A 14641-nucleotide genomic window follows, 5' to 3' on the forward strand; every position below is an offset into this window, starting at 1 on the left:
TAACATAGTATTAGGTAGTGATCTAAACAATCTTATATTTGTTGACAGAGGAACAATATTAGCACTCCACCTTGCTTTTGATATCTTTGATCTTTGTATTGTTTCTGTTGTCTTGGAGAGGCGCTATGTGTTGCTTTTGTTATAAATCTCTCTCTCTCTCTCTCTCTCTCTCTCTCTCTCTCTCTCTCATGCAATGCATGGCTATTTGTATGATGCATGGATAGAAGAGATTAAGGATGAGCACTAAATTTAGTCAACAGATGAATGTTCTCGAGCCCGTTTATAGGCAACCATACTCTACGTTGTCGGCCCGCCAGATATGGTCGAGCTCTTGCGACCATGATGGGCGATGAGACACCGTCGAGAAAGAGTTTGGGATCTCATGTTCTAGCCCTACTCAATTTACAATTTTGCTATGATCTAACTTGTACATGGTTTCACTTGTAATATACATAAAAGTCAGTAAAAACAACTTTTACTCATAAAATTGCATAAAAAATTATAGTAAATAATTTATGATATGAACATATCTTGCGAGACAAATACATTAATTTTAAATTTGTGATATATTTCAGATATATATTAGTGGTCACAGCTTGTTACACTGACCCATGGTATTATTCAGATAGTAGTACACACCTTGCACACACAAAGAGGCCAAAAAAAAAAAACTTGCACACACAGCGACATAAAGCGATTTATTCATCAACCCTCATCTTTCCAGCCGGCCGATCGCTGTGTCTTAAATTTGCTTGGGCGCGATGCGTCCGAGGCGGATGGCATCGACGTAATCGCGTGGGCTGTGTGACGCGAAGCCGGGGAAGATCAGGCCACCGCAACGGTATAACAGGGAGATGAGGCCCTCGCGGTAGTCGCGGCCGGCGCTGGCCCAGAGGAAGGCCCCCTTCACCAGGTCGCCCACCGCGTTGCCATACTTGGACAACACGTACCGCGGGTCGAAGTAGTTGGGGTCGGGCTCGTCGCCGGCGAGCTCCTTGCCGTCGTACCAGCCGTCGTAGTACACGCAGGTCCCGCCGTGGCTGTACTTGGCCACCGGCGCCGTGAACGGCACCCGGGGCACGATGTCGTACCGGTACACCACGCGGTCGTAGCGCGCCGCCTTGGTGGCGGTGCTTAGGAAGTCGACGAACGTGCTGTCGCCGACGCGCGGCTGCCCGTAGGTCAGCACGTCGCCCAGCCTGCCCAGGAGGTCCTTCTCCCCGTGCAGCGCCAGGAGCGCCGGGAAGATGGCGGCCAGCGCGCCGCCGAGGCTGTGCCCCGTCACGATGAGCCGCGCAGCGGGGTGCTTCTTGAGCTGCTCCCGGACCACCTCGCGGAGCTGGTAGTAGGCGAAGAACTTGCCCTTGGGGGCGGCGCCCTTGTCCTTGCGGGGGAAGGCGCGCTTGGGGTCCTTGGGGTCCTCCTCCTGCAGGCCGAGCGCCTTGAGGAAGCCGAGGTGGACGTTGCCCATGGCGCCCAAGCCCAGCCACGACAGCTCCACGTCCGTCGACCAGTCCGTGGTGTTGAACGGCTCCGTGCCCCGGAAAGCCAGCACCACCGCGCTCGCGTCCTTGGCCCTGTCCGTCATCACGAACGCCTGCGTGGTGTCCTGATGCAGGAACTCTGCATGCGTACATACAGATAGATGGGATCACCGATCCATTTTGATACATCCATTTCTCCGACAAGTATTTTCGAATGGAGAAAATATTAGATATTATAGACAGATTCTCAAAAAATAAAAATTGTAGATCGTGTTTTTGCTACTTACTGTTCCAACCGTTGTAGAACCCCACGAAATTGAACTGCAAATCATCACGACACACACAAAGTTATGAATATTCCGTTTGTATTGCACATTGCCATTTCAAAAGCGACTGAAAAACTATTATGAGATATGAGGCATAAAACATTGGAGGCATAAAACATTTAGAAATGGATGCTCCTTTGGATTTAGACATGTCTTATGTGTGTGAGTTAATATTGTGTCTATCTTAGTTACATAGAGACCGGATGTTTATTATGTTCAATATTCTATGATGCTACATTATGATTTAGTAAAGTCGCCCTTTATCGAAAAAGGGTGCGATGTAAAATCTCAAGGCAAAAAGGTTTGTCCAGACAAATTTCACACATTTGTCATCTTTTCTCCCATTGCAATGTGTGGGTGTGTATGCACGACTATTTGTTCATCTTTCTTATTACGGGATCATTATATACTTGTGTAATTACCTTCCAGACGTTGTTGACCACGTTCTCAATATATGCCTGGTTCTCATATGCGATCTTAGCCGCCATGACGGTGACCTCAGGGACGAGGTACTGCTGCTGGACAAGGAGTGCCGCCACGGTGCACCCGCCGCTCTCCAGGTCATTGGCTTCGCCAAAAACCACCGTTTCGTGCACCTGCAGCTGCCGCATGTCGCCACCGCCGGCCATCTCTAGCGTGGCTGGCTTCAGCTTCGTCCTCCCATCGATCATCCCGATTATCGTCCGGAAGTCGGGCGCCTCCCGGTCCAGCGGGATCACAAGCTTGCCTGCATTGACATTCCGTTCAGTACAATGTATATTATCCCGGTTCATATGACGTCATTCGCCATATGAACGCATAATAAATATCCTCAATTTTTTGTTTCACTATATTTTACTTGTGAATACATGTTTGTGAGTCAAATTAGATTAAATTTAAGTTAAAATAAATATTGTTTTTTACATCTTCCTCTGAGCGGCAGGGGCGGACCTACATTGAGGTGAGTGGGGGCCTAGGCCCCCACTCAAACTTTGAAACTCCAGTAATATTGGCTTGTGTTTTTTGAAAAATATGCTAAAATTCTTTGAATTTTGAAAGAGTATGCCCCACTCAAAATACTCTCTAGGTCCGCCACTGCTGAGCGGTATGTACATGCATGTTACGCCCTCATTTTGAAGTTTAACATGAGTTTAACACATAAGTAATGAAATGATCAAGGTACATTCTTAATTTTATGCACGTAAGTATTTAGTGCAAATAGTCAATACGTGTGTGTGCAACTGTGCTCGTGCGTACGTACATCTGAAGATGTTCCATATGATGCCAAGGCCAAGCATGCCGCCGTTGAGCGCCACGAAGTTGAGGAGGAACTCGAGGGCGACGCTGATCACCTTGGCCGGCCAGTATGCGGCGGCGAGGAACTTGAGGATGATCTCGGTGAGCGGGACGATGATGCCGTCCGACTCGTCGCCGACGTCGAGCGTCGTCTGGTCGCTGGCCTCGACGAAGGAGTAGCTGGTGATGGGCCGGCGCAGGAGCAGCATTGACAGGATGTCAATGAGCCGGACCTTGTCCGACCGGATGATCAGCTTCTCCCCTCCGGCCATCTTGGTCTTGGGAGGACCACCACCAGCAGCAGCAGCTCCGGCCACCGCCACCATGTTCACTTCAACGGCCGGCGGGAGCTATAGGCTATAGCTTCCTCCCTCCTAGCTATCTTACCTTAGCTTGGCAAGCTACGTGGTCCGTGTGACAGTGTGTGTGATAATCTCTGTGGCTCAGAGCTCAAGCCGTACGTACTATGCTACGCCGGGGAGAAAAGTGTCTTTTATAGAGGGCTCTCGCGGGAGACACAGAGCACCGGGCTGGGCCGGGCCGGGCTAGGGCCATTATTAGGCCTCTGGAAGGGGCTGGGCCCGAGAACCTTCAGCAGGCCCACCCGAGCCCACACATACATACAACCTTTCTGACTGGATGAGCATATATCCGTAAGACAACAAGCACATGTGGTGGTTGGTGTACCTTTGATCCAGCTTGTAGGTGACACTTGAAACAACATGGGATTAGCGCCACGACGAGTGGAATGAATTCCCCTGCGGGCCGCACTGTTACCTGCATATATTCTGTCTTCCTCTCCCCCGCGCATTTCACATGCACCTAGGCCTCGCCTCACAGACTTCATGGTTATTCCTCTGTACTGGTACACTGTCACTGAGAGCTGCATAAATCCTAGTTGTCGGAAAGCACGCCAGTGTGTTCCAAAAGACAGCGGTCCCCTCTTCTCTGGTGGCCTATCGAGAGGTGGAGGAAACCACCTTTCTACTTTACAATGAGAACCGTGGATTAACATTGACGTATGATTGTACATATAGTTATCTTGGACGCACCGGTGTTTTACACTCACCCATGTAATCGCACGCAAACGTAGCATACCATATGAACACCCCCGAGAGACCGATCCGGTATATCTCGAGATTGACTAAGTCGGTAAACATGGCTCGCAGTTGACAGACACGCCATGCCACTGAAAGAATAGCACCAAAAAGCCTGAAATAAATCCAAAAAAAAAATGCAATCACCCATGACATTGCAAAGGCATTGGACTCGGTTTCTTAAATATATATCATGACATGTTGCATGACCGAGCCCTGAGGTTTTGGCAACCGATGGAAAGATTGGATGGCTCTCATTTTAGCTTCCTCTCCATCCAAGGTCGTAGTCAATGGGTTTCCCACGGATCGGATTTGACACAAGTGTGGCTTTCGACAGCGCGGGCTTCCATTCCTATCCATCCTTGCAACGGAGCAACTTCATAAGCTGATGGACACTGTCGTGGCTGGTAGACTCCTTCAGAGTTGTGTGGTCGTCTATCATTAACTCGTGCTTTCTCTGTATGTTGATGACATCGTCCTGCTTGTCAGCTTGTCCCGATATGACATCTCCATGGTGAACCACAACATTGGTGCCCTCGAATATGCAACTGGCAACAAACAAACTTTCCAAAAACGCAGCCATGCCAGTCAGACGCGCCACCCTTGACAACCTCACTATTCTCTAGCCTACGTGTGTGCTGATGGCCTCCTTCCCGTGCCCTTACATTAGCATGCCACTATCATTGGGATCTCTATACAAATCATGCCTTCAACCTTTTGGTGAACAAGTTCGATAATAAATTGGCTATGGAAAGCAAACCTACTATATCCGAAAATTCGCAGGGGCACGCACCTCCGCAACCGTCTACAACCGTTGATGTGCATCGTGATCCATAAACTTATTTCCGCTGAAATTGGATGAAAAAAAGAGATGAAAACTAGGAATCATGTGAATACGACACAATACCCTTGTACTAATACTTCACATAATTGTTCCTCTACATCCCTTTTCTGTACGCTATATTCATCTTCCCCTATTGTTCTCAACCGATGCTTCTTTTTCAATCGGGTTTCTATCCACCGTTCTTGTTCACCTTCTTCCTCGGCCGATCTACTATAGTGTCATGTTGCACCATGCTTCTCTTTTCCTGTCACATGCTTTCTTCCTTTCACTTCTTTCACCATCTTCTTTCTCAATTTGTTTTACACCCATCCAACCATCTTCATCTTCATGTTCTGTCGCATTGCAAATTCATCGACTCTTTATTCCATGTCCTTATTGTGGTACGACAGATTATGCCATCTTGCACATAATCCCCGTTATGTTCTAATTTTTTAGTTACATGTACCACTGCGATTACATTCTTCCAACCACAATGATTCTTCTTCCATTTGATTTTATTCTTACTCGTAACCTATTAGATCTTGTTTTCTAAAGTTGCGCTCTACGAAACTTGCCTTTCATTCTTTTCTATCTTATTCCGCTTTGACTTTTAAGTAATGTCCTACGAAACTTACGAAACAGAAAGAATCATGCCAAGTTTCGCTTCAAACTTACCATGCTGATGGCCAGCAACTGCACACGGTTTAGTTATAGCCTTTTTGAAGTAAGAGTATAGATGCCACAAAGAGCACATGAGATGTACTTTGTCTCTTGTGGAGACTTATAATATCATGACTTCAAGTTAGTTGTGTTCTGAAGTAAAGAGGTAACATAAGCTTTGAAATATTTCGAGTAGGTTGTGAACACGGGAATAAAATGCAATCGGTCACCCATCTTTCAATCGAGCAAGTAGCGTTCGGCTTTTATTATTATATTTGTTTTCCTCAAAATGCTATGTTATTATTTTTCTCCATTTTCTCGAGAGGGCAGGCTTATATGCAACAATGGGGAACCAGGTGGTTGGAACGGGGTACTATACATCAAGAGGTAATTAATCAGCTTGGGGTGAGGGTACAATGCTACGAGCGCAACGGGGTGCTATGCATCGATATCCAACTGACTACCATGCTACGACCACAACAGGGTCTTGTGCATCGACAACCAGCTGGCTAGCGCACCACGGTTGCAATGTCCATCGACATCTAACTGATTAGGGTGGGGCTACCATGCTATGGCCGCAACGGGTTCCTATGCGTCGAGAGCCAACCAACTAGGGTGCGGTGGGTACCGCGCAGCACCAACGTGGCACTGTACATCAAAGAGGCAACCAATTAGGGTGGGGTACCGTGCGGCAACAATAGGGTACTGTACACACAGAGAAGGATCCTCGCAATCGGCTAGGGTCTGAACTACCTACCGCGCGCGAGGTGGCGCAACAACAGGGCCTCCTCGCAACTGGTAATTACTCGTGCATATGGCTTCTCCAGCTATCATGTGTGATGCAAAACGGGTCTCCAACTGTGCCCACGGGAGGCAACGGGGTCTCTACTCATGCATACGGCTTTGTGCACCACTGTCAAGTACGCAGCTTCGCTATAGCGAGCGAGAGTCTCGCATCGATCAACCGAGTTTTCTCTAATGCGAAGTATCCAACTCGACCGACAAGTACCGCGTTCGTATACGAGGACCTCCAACACTACCACACATGATCGCAACGACCCCCGCATATGACTTCTCCAACTATCGCGCACCAACGCCAAGTACACAACAAACCATTATATAGCGGGAGTCTCGCACCGATCCAATCGACCGGGTTCTTTGTAAGGCAAAGTCTTCGACTCGAGCAGTAGCTCGTGCATGCAACGGGGGCCTCCAATTGCTTTTTTCTTAACCGGGCTAACCCCCTTTCTATTACTTAGAACGGAAATACAACCAGTCCGAGAAACAGAGATGAGTCTAAGAACAGGGAGAGGGGGAGAGCGAGTTCAACGCACTACTAGAAAACCCATGGCACCCTCCCGCCATCGAAACGGGCGCTATGGGGCGAAAACCTAGTAGCACCAAACATCTAGACCTATTACAAACGACAGTCCAAAAGCCACAAGATAGTATGACTGCAAAACAACAGAAGCCGCAGCTTAAACAGTAGCCCTCTGTCCAGGCGAACGGGGAAAAGAGACGCAGCGTGAGCATGAAGTACTTGGGGGAGAATCCGTCGAGTTCCTCCCCTATTTGTTCAGTCTCCAATCTTGACAGTCGCATCACAGACTCGCATCAGCATCATCGTCCCGTCGCGAATCATCTCCGCCCCTGCCCGAAGCTGCTTGACGTCGTCTCCCGCCTGAAGCCCTGCCCAATAGAGAAGGAAAGAAACCACCGTAAAAACAATCTCGAAAGGAGATTTGATCATCTTTTTCTCAAAAGTAGCACGGTTCCGTGCCAGCCAAATGGACCAGGTAACTGCGCCCAAGGCCACCATATAGAAAAGTTCGTAATCGGGGATGAAAGAGTAGCACCAAACAAAAAATTGCCAGCAGTTCTTGGGACAAAGAACAGTCCCCACAGTTACTCCAATAGATCTCCAAACCACTCTGGCAACAGAACATTCAAAAAACAAGTGATGGGAAGTTTCAATATGCTGGCAAAAGGAACACACAGGATTCCCTGGCCATTTTCGATGCCGCATCACCTGCCTAGTCAGGAAGGCATCTTGTGACAGTTGCCAAAGAAAGATTTGAATTTTGAGAGGGATCTTGGCTTTCCAAATCCACATATAGTTGCATCCGCTAAGGGGGTTTTCAAGCCATTTATACATGGATTTGGTAGTGTATTTGCCAGATTTGTTCAGGCACCAATACACCGAGTCAGGGGTGCTTGGTAAGTTCAGATTGCGCACCTGGCCTTGAAGATTGTACCACTGGTCTGCCAGATCAGTGTTCAATCTTCTGCGGAAGAAACTAGAACAGGTTATGGAATTTAGCTTATCCAGGGTACAATCTTGATCAACACAAATATCAAATAAGCATGGGAATTGATCTTGGAAAGGAGTTAACCCATTAATAGAATCTTTCCACAACCTGGTTAGGTTGCCTGCTCCCACGTGAAGTTTCCTGCCTATCATGTACAGGTTTTTGATTTTCAACAAGTTTTTCCAACAGGGTGAATCAAAGAAACTAGGGCTAATAGTTGCAACAGTTTGGTTGCGAAGATACCTAGCCCGAATAATATCTTGCCAGATTCCTTTCTGGGTATCTAACTTCCACCACCACTTGAGCATCAAACTAATATTCTGCTTGCGCAAGTCTTTAATACCAAGCCCCCCTTTATCTTTAGATCTACAGGTCCTGTTCCATCTGACCAAGTGATATCTGGATTTCTTACTACACCCCTGCCAGAAGAATCTCCTTCTGTGTTTATCCAATTTTTCCACAAAAGATTTGTTCATCAACCACATAGACACGTGGTAAAGAGAGAGCTGAGTAACAATCGAGTCTAGAAGGGTGTGTCTCCCTCCCATAGAGGCAGCATTACCAACCCAGGCATCGAATCTAAGGAGATATTTATCAACTATGAAATCCGAGTCAGAGTTTCTCAAAGCCGTGTAGCTCACCGACATGCCCAGATACTTAAGAGGGAATTTGCCTATATCATAGTTGAATAGCTCAGCATAAGCCTTAGTAGTCTGGGCAACCCCCCACCAACGGTTAATATCTCACTCTTGTGAAAATTAACCTTGAGGCCAGACATCATTTCAAACATGTACAACGGGAGTTTAAGATTAACAGCTTTTTCAATATCATGTTCTAGACAGATGATTGTGTCGTCTGCGTATTGAAGCACTTCAACTCCATGTGGAATTAGATCCGAAGCTAACCCAACAATAAGATCATTGTTCTGGGCATTCTTGATCATTTTAGTGAGGTACTCCACAGCCATATTGAACAAGAAAGGAGAATAGGGATCCCCCTGGCGTACCCCTTTGGCACTTTGGAAATAAGGCCCGACACAGTTATTTAACTTGATGCTGACTGTGCCATTGCGCAGAATTTGCTCAACCCAACTACACCATTTGGGATCAAAGCCTCGCATCTTATGACACTCAGGTAGGAAGTCCCAATTGACCTTGTCGTACGCTTTCTCAAAATCAAGCTTGAGGATCACCCCGACCCTCTTTTTGACATGGATGTAGTTGAGAAGTTCATGGAGGGCCAGCACCCCATCCATAATGCTTCTACCTTTTACAAAGGCATTCTGAGTGGGGCTAATAAGAATGTCAGCGTACCTAGAAACTCTCCTATCCATGACCTTGGTGATCAACTTGTAGGGGCAACGAAGAAGACAGATAGGTCGGAATTGCTGTATACGATCAGCCCCCGAGACTTTAGGGAGCTAGTAAGGTAATGATGCCATAGTTAAGGCGTTGCACATCTAGTGTGCCTTTGTGGAAGCTGTCAAAAAGCCTCATAATATCACGTTTGGCTATCTCCCAGCAGCACTGATAAAATTCAGCAAGAATATTATCAGGCCCCGAAGCTCTGTTGATGTCCATGTCAAACAGAGCATCTTTGACTTCATCCTCAGAAAACTCTCTAACTAAATCGATATTAATTCTGGCTGAGAGTCTTTCATCCTCTCCCCAAGTGTCAGGGTCCAGATGAAACAAGTTGCCTGGTGCAGGACCAAAGAGATCTTTATAGAAGTTAGTAGCATGGGCCAACAGATTATCCGTGCCCTCAATCTCCACACCCCCCCCCCCTACACTTGAGAGCGTGGATCGTATTTTTTCGTTTACGGCCATTGGCTATCTTATGGAAGTAGTCTGTATTGCGGTCCCCTCAAAGCAGCCAGCGTTCGTGAGACTGCTGAAGCCAGTAGATTTCTTCAGCGACCAGCAGCTCATGGAGCTCGAAACAGACATCAGTTTTCCTACAGTATAGCTCGGGCGAGAGGGGGCCATCTTCCTCTGCCTCTTCCAGCAGCTCAAGCTCGAGTCGTAGGTCTTCTTTTCGTCTCTTGGCATGCCCAAATTTATCCGAGCCCCACCCCTTGAAATAAGATTTAAATCTTTTCAGTTTGATGTTTAAGATGTCAATGGGGTCCGAGGCAGCAACCTTTCTATTCCAGATTTTAGTCACTAGGCCGAGGAATCTGTCATCCTTTAGCCAGGATAGGTCAAAGCAAAATTCTCGGGATTTAGTAGGCGCTCTTTTTCCCCATCAGGATAGAGCAGAAGAGGATTGTGGTCAGATAGCTCCCTAACCAATTTTCTCATAGAGACCAAGGGAAACATCTCCTCCCAGGAGTCAGACATTAACACCCGATCAAGTTTTTCAAGAGTAGGATGGGACTGGTTATTGGACCAAGTGTATTTGCCACCACTCATATAGATTTCTCTAAACCCCAGAGTGTTAATGATTGAGTTGAAGAGATCAACAAATTTAGATCTGTGCATCCTTTTGTTTTTCTCTCCATTATGTCTCAAGATATTGAAGTCGCCCCCAACTATATAAGGAACGTCAATGTTGTGACAAAAGGAGGCCATCTCCATCAAGAACTCTCCCCTGCGCTCCTCATGAGTAGAACCATAAACCACTAGGAAGCTCCAGATATTTTTGGTCTTAAGGTCTCTAACATGCATTTGCAAGACATATTCCCCTTTGGTGCAATTTAGCAACTCCAGGTTGCTAACGCGAATACCACAGAGGATGCCCCCAGATTTCCCGATAGCAGGAATCCATTCCCAATGGAACGAATTGAAGGGATCAAGTTTTCTAAGAAGTCTAGGAGTAAAATCCTTCTTCAAGGTTTCTTGTAATCCAAGGAAGTCAACGGAATGGTCACTGATGATATCGGAGAGGCAAGTGGCCATTCCCTTCTTGCCCACCTCTCTGCAGTTCCAAATGAGACCACTCATTTGGAACGATTAGTTTGTTTTCTGGTTCTGGTGACCCTACCAGACAGGGTAGAGCCACCATATACATCAGCATCATCCTTCTTCTTGTTTTGACTCCTAGTCACAGGCCTAGGAAGCTTAATGTCTATTTTTTTCTTGCTTTTCTTAGCAGATTTGGATTTAACTAACTTATAATTGGCAATCTCATCTTCATCAAGCCAAGTTAAATTCAGGGGGTATCTTTGCCAAGACCATTAGTAACAAAAACCTCATCAATAATAACTTGAGGGTTTGTACTTTTGTCAATCAGATTGGCTCTAACTGTCTCTAATTCCCTCACAATGTTAATACAAGAAAAATCATTATCAGGGATTAGGACCCCCATCTTGGATGCACGACATATTAATTCAGAATCAGCAAGAGCAGCAAAAGCATTATTATTAGTGGGTTTGGTTTTACCTGTCAGATTTTTGGCATTGATCAGGTTCGCAGCTCTTGCTTCCACATTCATATGCTGTAGGTGGGGGTTGCCCTGGCTGAATAGAAGGTGGAGCTCAGGTGCGAGGGGGGTGTAGGAATAATATCCTCGCAGTCAGGTTGAGGAAGCTGTACCGTGTAATCCATGGACACCTTCAGATCAGATCCCACGTCTCCAACCACCTCAGAAACCTGGGCTGAATTAGTAACTGAAGAAGTTGCAAAAACAGGAGAGGTACTAACAGGTAGAACATTCACCTGCAGAGATTGATCAGCAACCACATGATCAATAGGATCATGCTTGCAGATGTCGCTCTGAGACAACAAGTACTCATCCTCTTGATGCATTGTGCCAGTAGCCATTTCCAGGGCCAGTCTCTCAATGAGCAAAGGGCCGTTAGCCCCACCATTATCACTTTCAGAAGAAGAACTGTCAGCAGGGATCTGATCCTCATCCTTAAGTGATGGCAAGCAACAGGCTTTGCCACCACGATAGGAGGAGGTTTTAGCTTTTTCAGTCCTCTCCGAGAACTTTTCATCCTCACCAGGGGGTGTGTCATTACGTTTGCGTTTAGGAGTACCATTCTTCGGGACAGCGTAATGTGGTACCTGAACCGGTTCTTCCTCACGAATGGTATTTCTCACCAGGACCTCCTCAACCTCATAGTGAAAGCGATAGAACCGTCCCCCTAAGCATCCTTCAGCTGAAGTAGGCAGCTTATCAACCTCTTGACACCCCAGTTTGACACGCACAGAAGATGGACGGTTGAGGGTTGACATATCAATGTCTAGGGTCACCCCAACTAATCCCCCAATGTAAGCAACATTCTTGTCACATCTTTTGTTAGGTGGGATCTTACTAATTTTCACCCAAGCAACTTCCAGCAGACCCTCAGATTCTACATCCTCAGACCAAGGAGTTATACGAACAACTACTCCCAAAGATCTAAGAGGAATGTATTCAACAAATAGAGCTTTATCTACCTCTCTTTGGTTAGGAAAACGCATCACATATTGCTTAGGAGCAATCAAGTGAGCCGAACATCTCCACCCCTGACCAATATACTTTTCAAACTCATCTACTAGCTGTTTGGTGGTAATTTCTCCTTCAACAATAGTAATGATGACCTTGACTATCCTCTCATTAGTCTGGCTACTAACAGAATAATCATGAATATAGTGAAACCCCTGCCCTTTGGCTTGGAACACGCACATCACAGGAATGCATTCCTAGGGAAGGAAATCAATGCAGATCACAGAAAGATGGCCTTTCTTTTTTGCATCTAACGCGCAGAGCTTGGGGACACTTAGTAGTATAGTCCCCCACATGACTACAAATTTGACAAAGCTCAGAGGAAGAAACTAAATTATCAGGAATACCAGGGGGCTCACGCATCTTGTCAGGAGAGGGGATCTTGTCGTTGTTGCGAGGATTCGAGCCATCCTCCTCAGCTCTCCATTGATCTTGATGAGACAGATCATCCTGCTGCGTACCAGCAGCTTTCTCCCAATGATCGAAGCCAGACTCGTCAATCCGGACGGAACGTTGGAGGAGGAGGCCCCCGTCGCCGTCTTGCGAGTCCAGACATGGCTATCACGGCCACGCCCCCGTCCCCCGCCGCCACCTCCAAAGTGGCCGCGACCGCCATCGCCACGGCCTCGCCCCTCGCCCCGGTTGAACCGGCCCGCGCCGCGGCCATGACGACCCGCGCCGAACCCCTCTTCTCTCATCTTAGGTGTTTCGCGGGGAGGAGCAGTAGTAGATCTAGGTGGGGAGGGAGAGACAACTTGAGCGAAAGATCTGAGGTCACCACGGATTTTCCCCTCCCACCAACCGAAGGAAGGATGAACCCTAGGTTTCTCCCTCTCAGGCTTCTCCCAAAAATGGCTGAGGCATTCTTCCAGATCTAAAATGGGGGGACGCGGGGTAGCGGCGCGTTGACTTATACCTGGGGGAGGGAGCGAAACCCTAGCCGCGGTCCGATCATGGCGGTCGGATTCCTTTGTCTCCACGTGTCCCAGATCCGGAGGAGTGGAGCGGTTTTCTGCCGGGCGACGCCCCAGGATCCCCGGGGCGGCCAGGAGGGGGTACCGAGTCGATTGCCCTGAACCGCCCCCAACACCCTGGCCCCCTCATGCGAACACGACGGCTCGCCGTGCACGTCCGCATCGGCGCCACGACGCTCCGGTGGCTGAACCGTAGGATCAGGGGGAGGAAGGCAATCCCAAACCCTAGCAAAATGACAAGGGAAGGGAATGATGTACCCGATGTCAATCACCTCATCGATGCACAGGGATCGGGCGTCCACCATGAGATCAGGGGGACGGAGAAGGAGCTCGCCGACGGCGAAGGTGATGGAGCGCGCCGCCATGAGATCCGGGCGAGCGTGACCCGCCACCGCGTGTCTCCCGAGGAGAAACAGGGCGCGAGCGAGGTCGTGGATCCCGGCGCACGCCCGGCCCCGGCCACGTCCGGTGGGCGGCTCGTGGCACGCGGGTGCACCATCAGTCCGGCGCCGTCCATCCCAGCTAGTCCCCCGTAGGTAGGCCTAGGAAGAAGAAGAGTTTAGTTTCCTCTTGGGAGGATATTGGTGGCCTAGAGAGCGTCCGCCGGCGTTTGAGCTAGCGGTGGCCGGCAGTCGGGCCTCCAATTGCTAGCTACCACGCACGAGTATCGTTGGATCAGAGGCCTCCAACTATCATGCACGAGTATCAACTGAGTCTCGCATTGATCAATCAGGTTCAGTAATGCGAAAGTCCCACATGATAGTGCAAACAACCCTGCATCCCGCTAGTGCTGACCACCCATCGTATATCAAGCGAGGCAAAACTCAACCGAGAAATCACCGAAAAAATCTGACACTCACTTCTGCGACGATTCTTTACATCATGAAAGGCCCGAAGAACGTCATCCAGGTGCTCTGCCGGCCCGCCTAGGACAACAAATCTATTTTCTATCATAAATAGTTGTCACAGAAGTATGTGTCCAACACATCCCTGAAAAAGTGTGGTTTTGTCGGTATTTTTCTCACGAAGGTGTCACTTCCATGATATCCTTTTTTATTGAGACAATACCGCCACACCTCCGCCAACTCGAAATTTTTACGTTGGGCCACCAAGTCCTGGAGAGTTTTGACCAAGTCTTGGACGATTCCGAGGGTTGCCGCGAGGAGGCCAGGATCCACCGCGACGGGCGGTGCATGTGGAGCTTCTGCCCCTACCGCTAGATTGCCTCTGGCGTCTTGGGGCCCTTGGCTGCCTTGCAT

The 14641-nt window shown here is 48.2% G+C and overlaps 1 protein-coding gene across 1 annotated transcript; it reads right to left on the reverse strand.

Moving 5' to 3' along the window:
* Positions 1–547: 547 nt before the first annotated feature.
* On the reverse strand, positions 548–3534 carry LOC119274898 (triacylglycerol lipase OBL1-like). Its single transcript, XM_037555647.1, has 4 exons — positions 3051–3534; positions 2233–2537; positions 1772–1805; positions 548–1623 (listed from the first exon to the last, which is right to left on the reverse strand). The coding sequence occupies exons 1-4, from the start codon at positions 3409–3411 to the stop codon at positions 743–745; spliced, it is 1581 nt and encodes a 526-aa protein (XP_037411544.1). The 5' UTR covers positions 3412–3534; the 3' UTR covers positions 548–742.
* Between the last annotated feature and the right edge of the window lie 11107 nt (positions 3535–14641).

This window comes from Triticum dicoccoides, chromosome 3B, assembly GCF_002162155.2.
Source record: "Triticum dicoccoides isolate Atlit2015 ecotype Zavitan chromosome 3B, WEW_v2.0, whole genome shotgun sequence".
Lineage (NCBI taxonomy): Eukaryota > Viridiplantae > Streptophyta > Magnoliopsida > Poales > Poaceae > Triticum > Triticum dicoccoides.

Bases quoted from the DNA above. Each gene is read 5' to 3' on its own strand.
- LOC119274898 (XM_037555647.1), bottom strand. From the start codon at position 3,411: ATGGTGGCGGTGGCCGGAGCTGCTGCTGCTGGTGGTGGTCCTCCCAAG. The intron at 2,538-3,050 runs GTACGTACGCAC...ATGTCAATGCAG, and splicing joins CATATGGAACATCTTCAGAT to GCAAGCTTGTGATCCCGCTG. The intron at 1,806-2,232 runs GTAATTACACAA...GATGATTTGCAG, and splicing joins TGGTCAACAACGTCTGGAAG to TTCAATTTCGTGGGGTTCTA.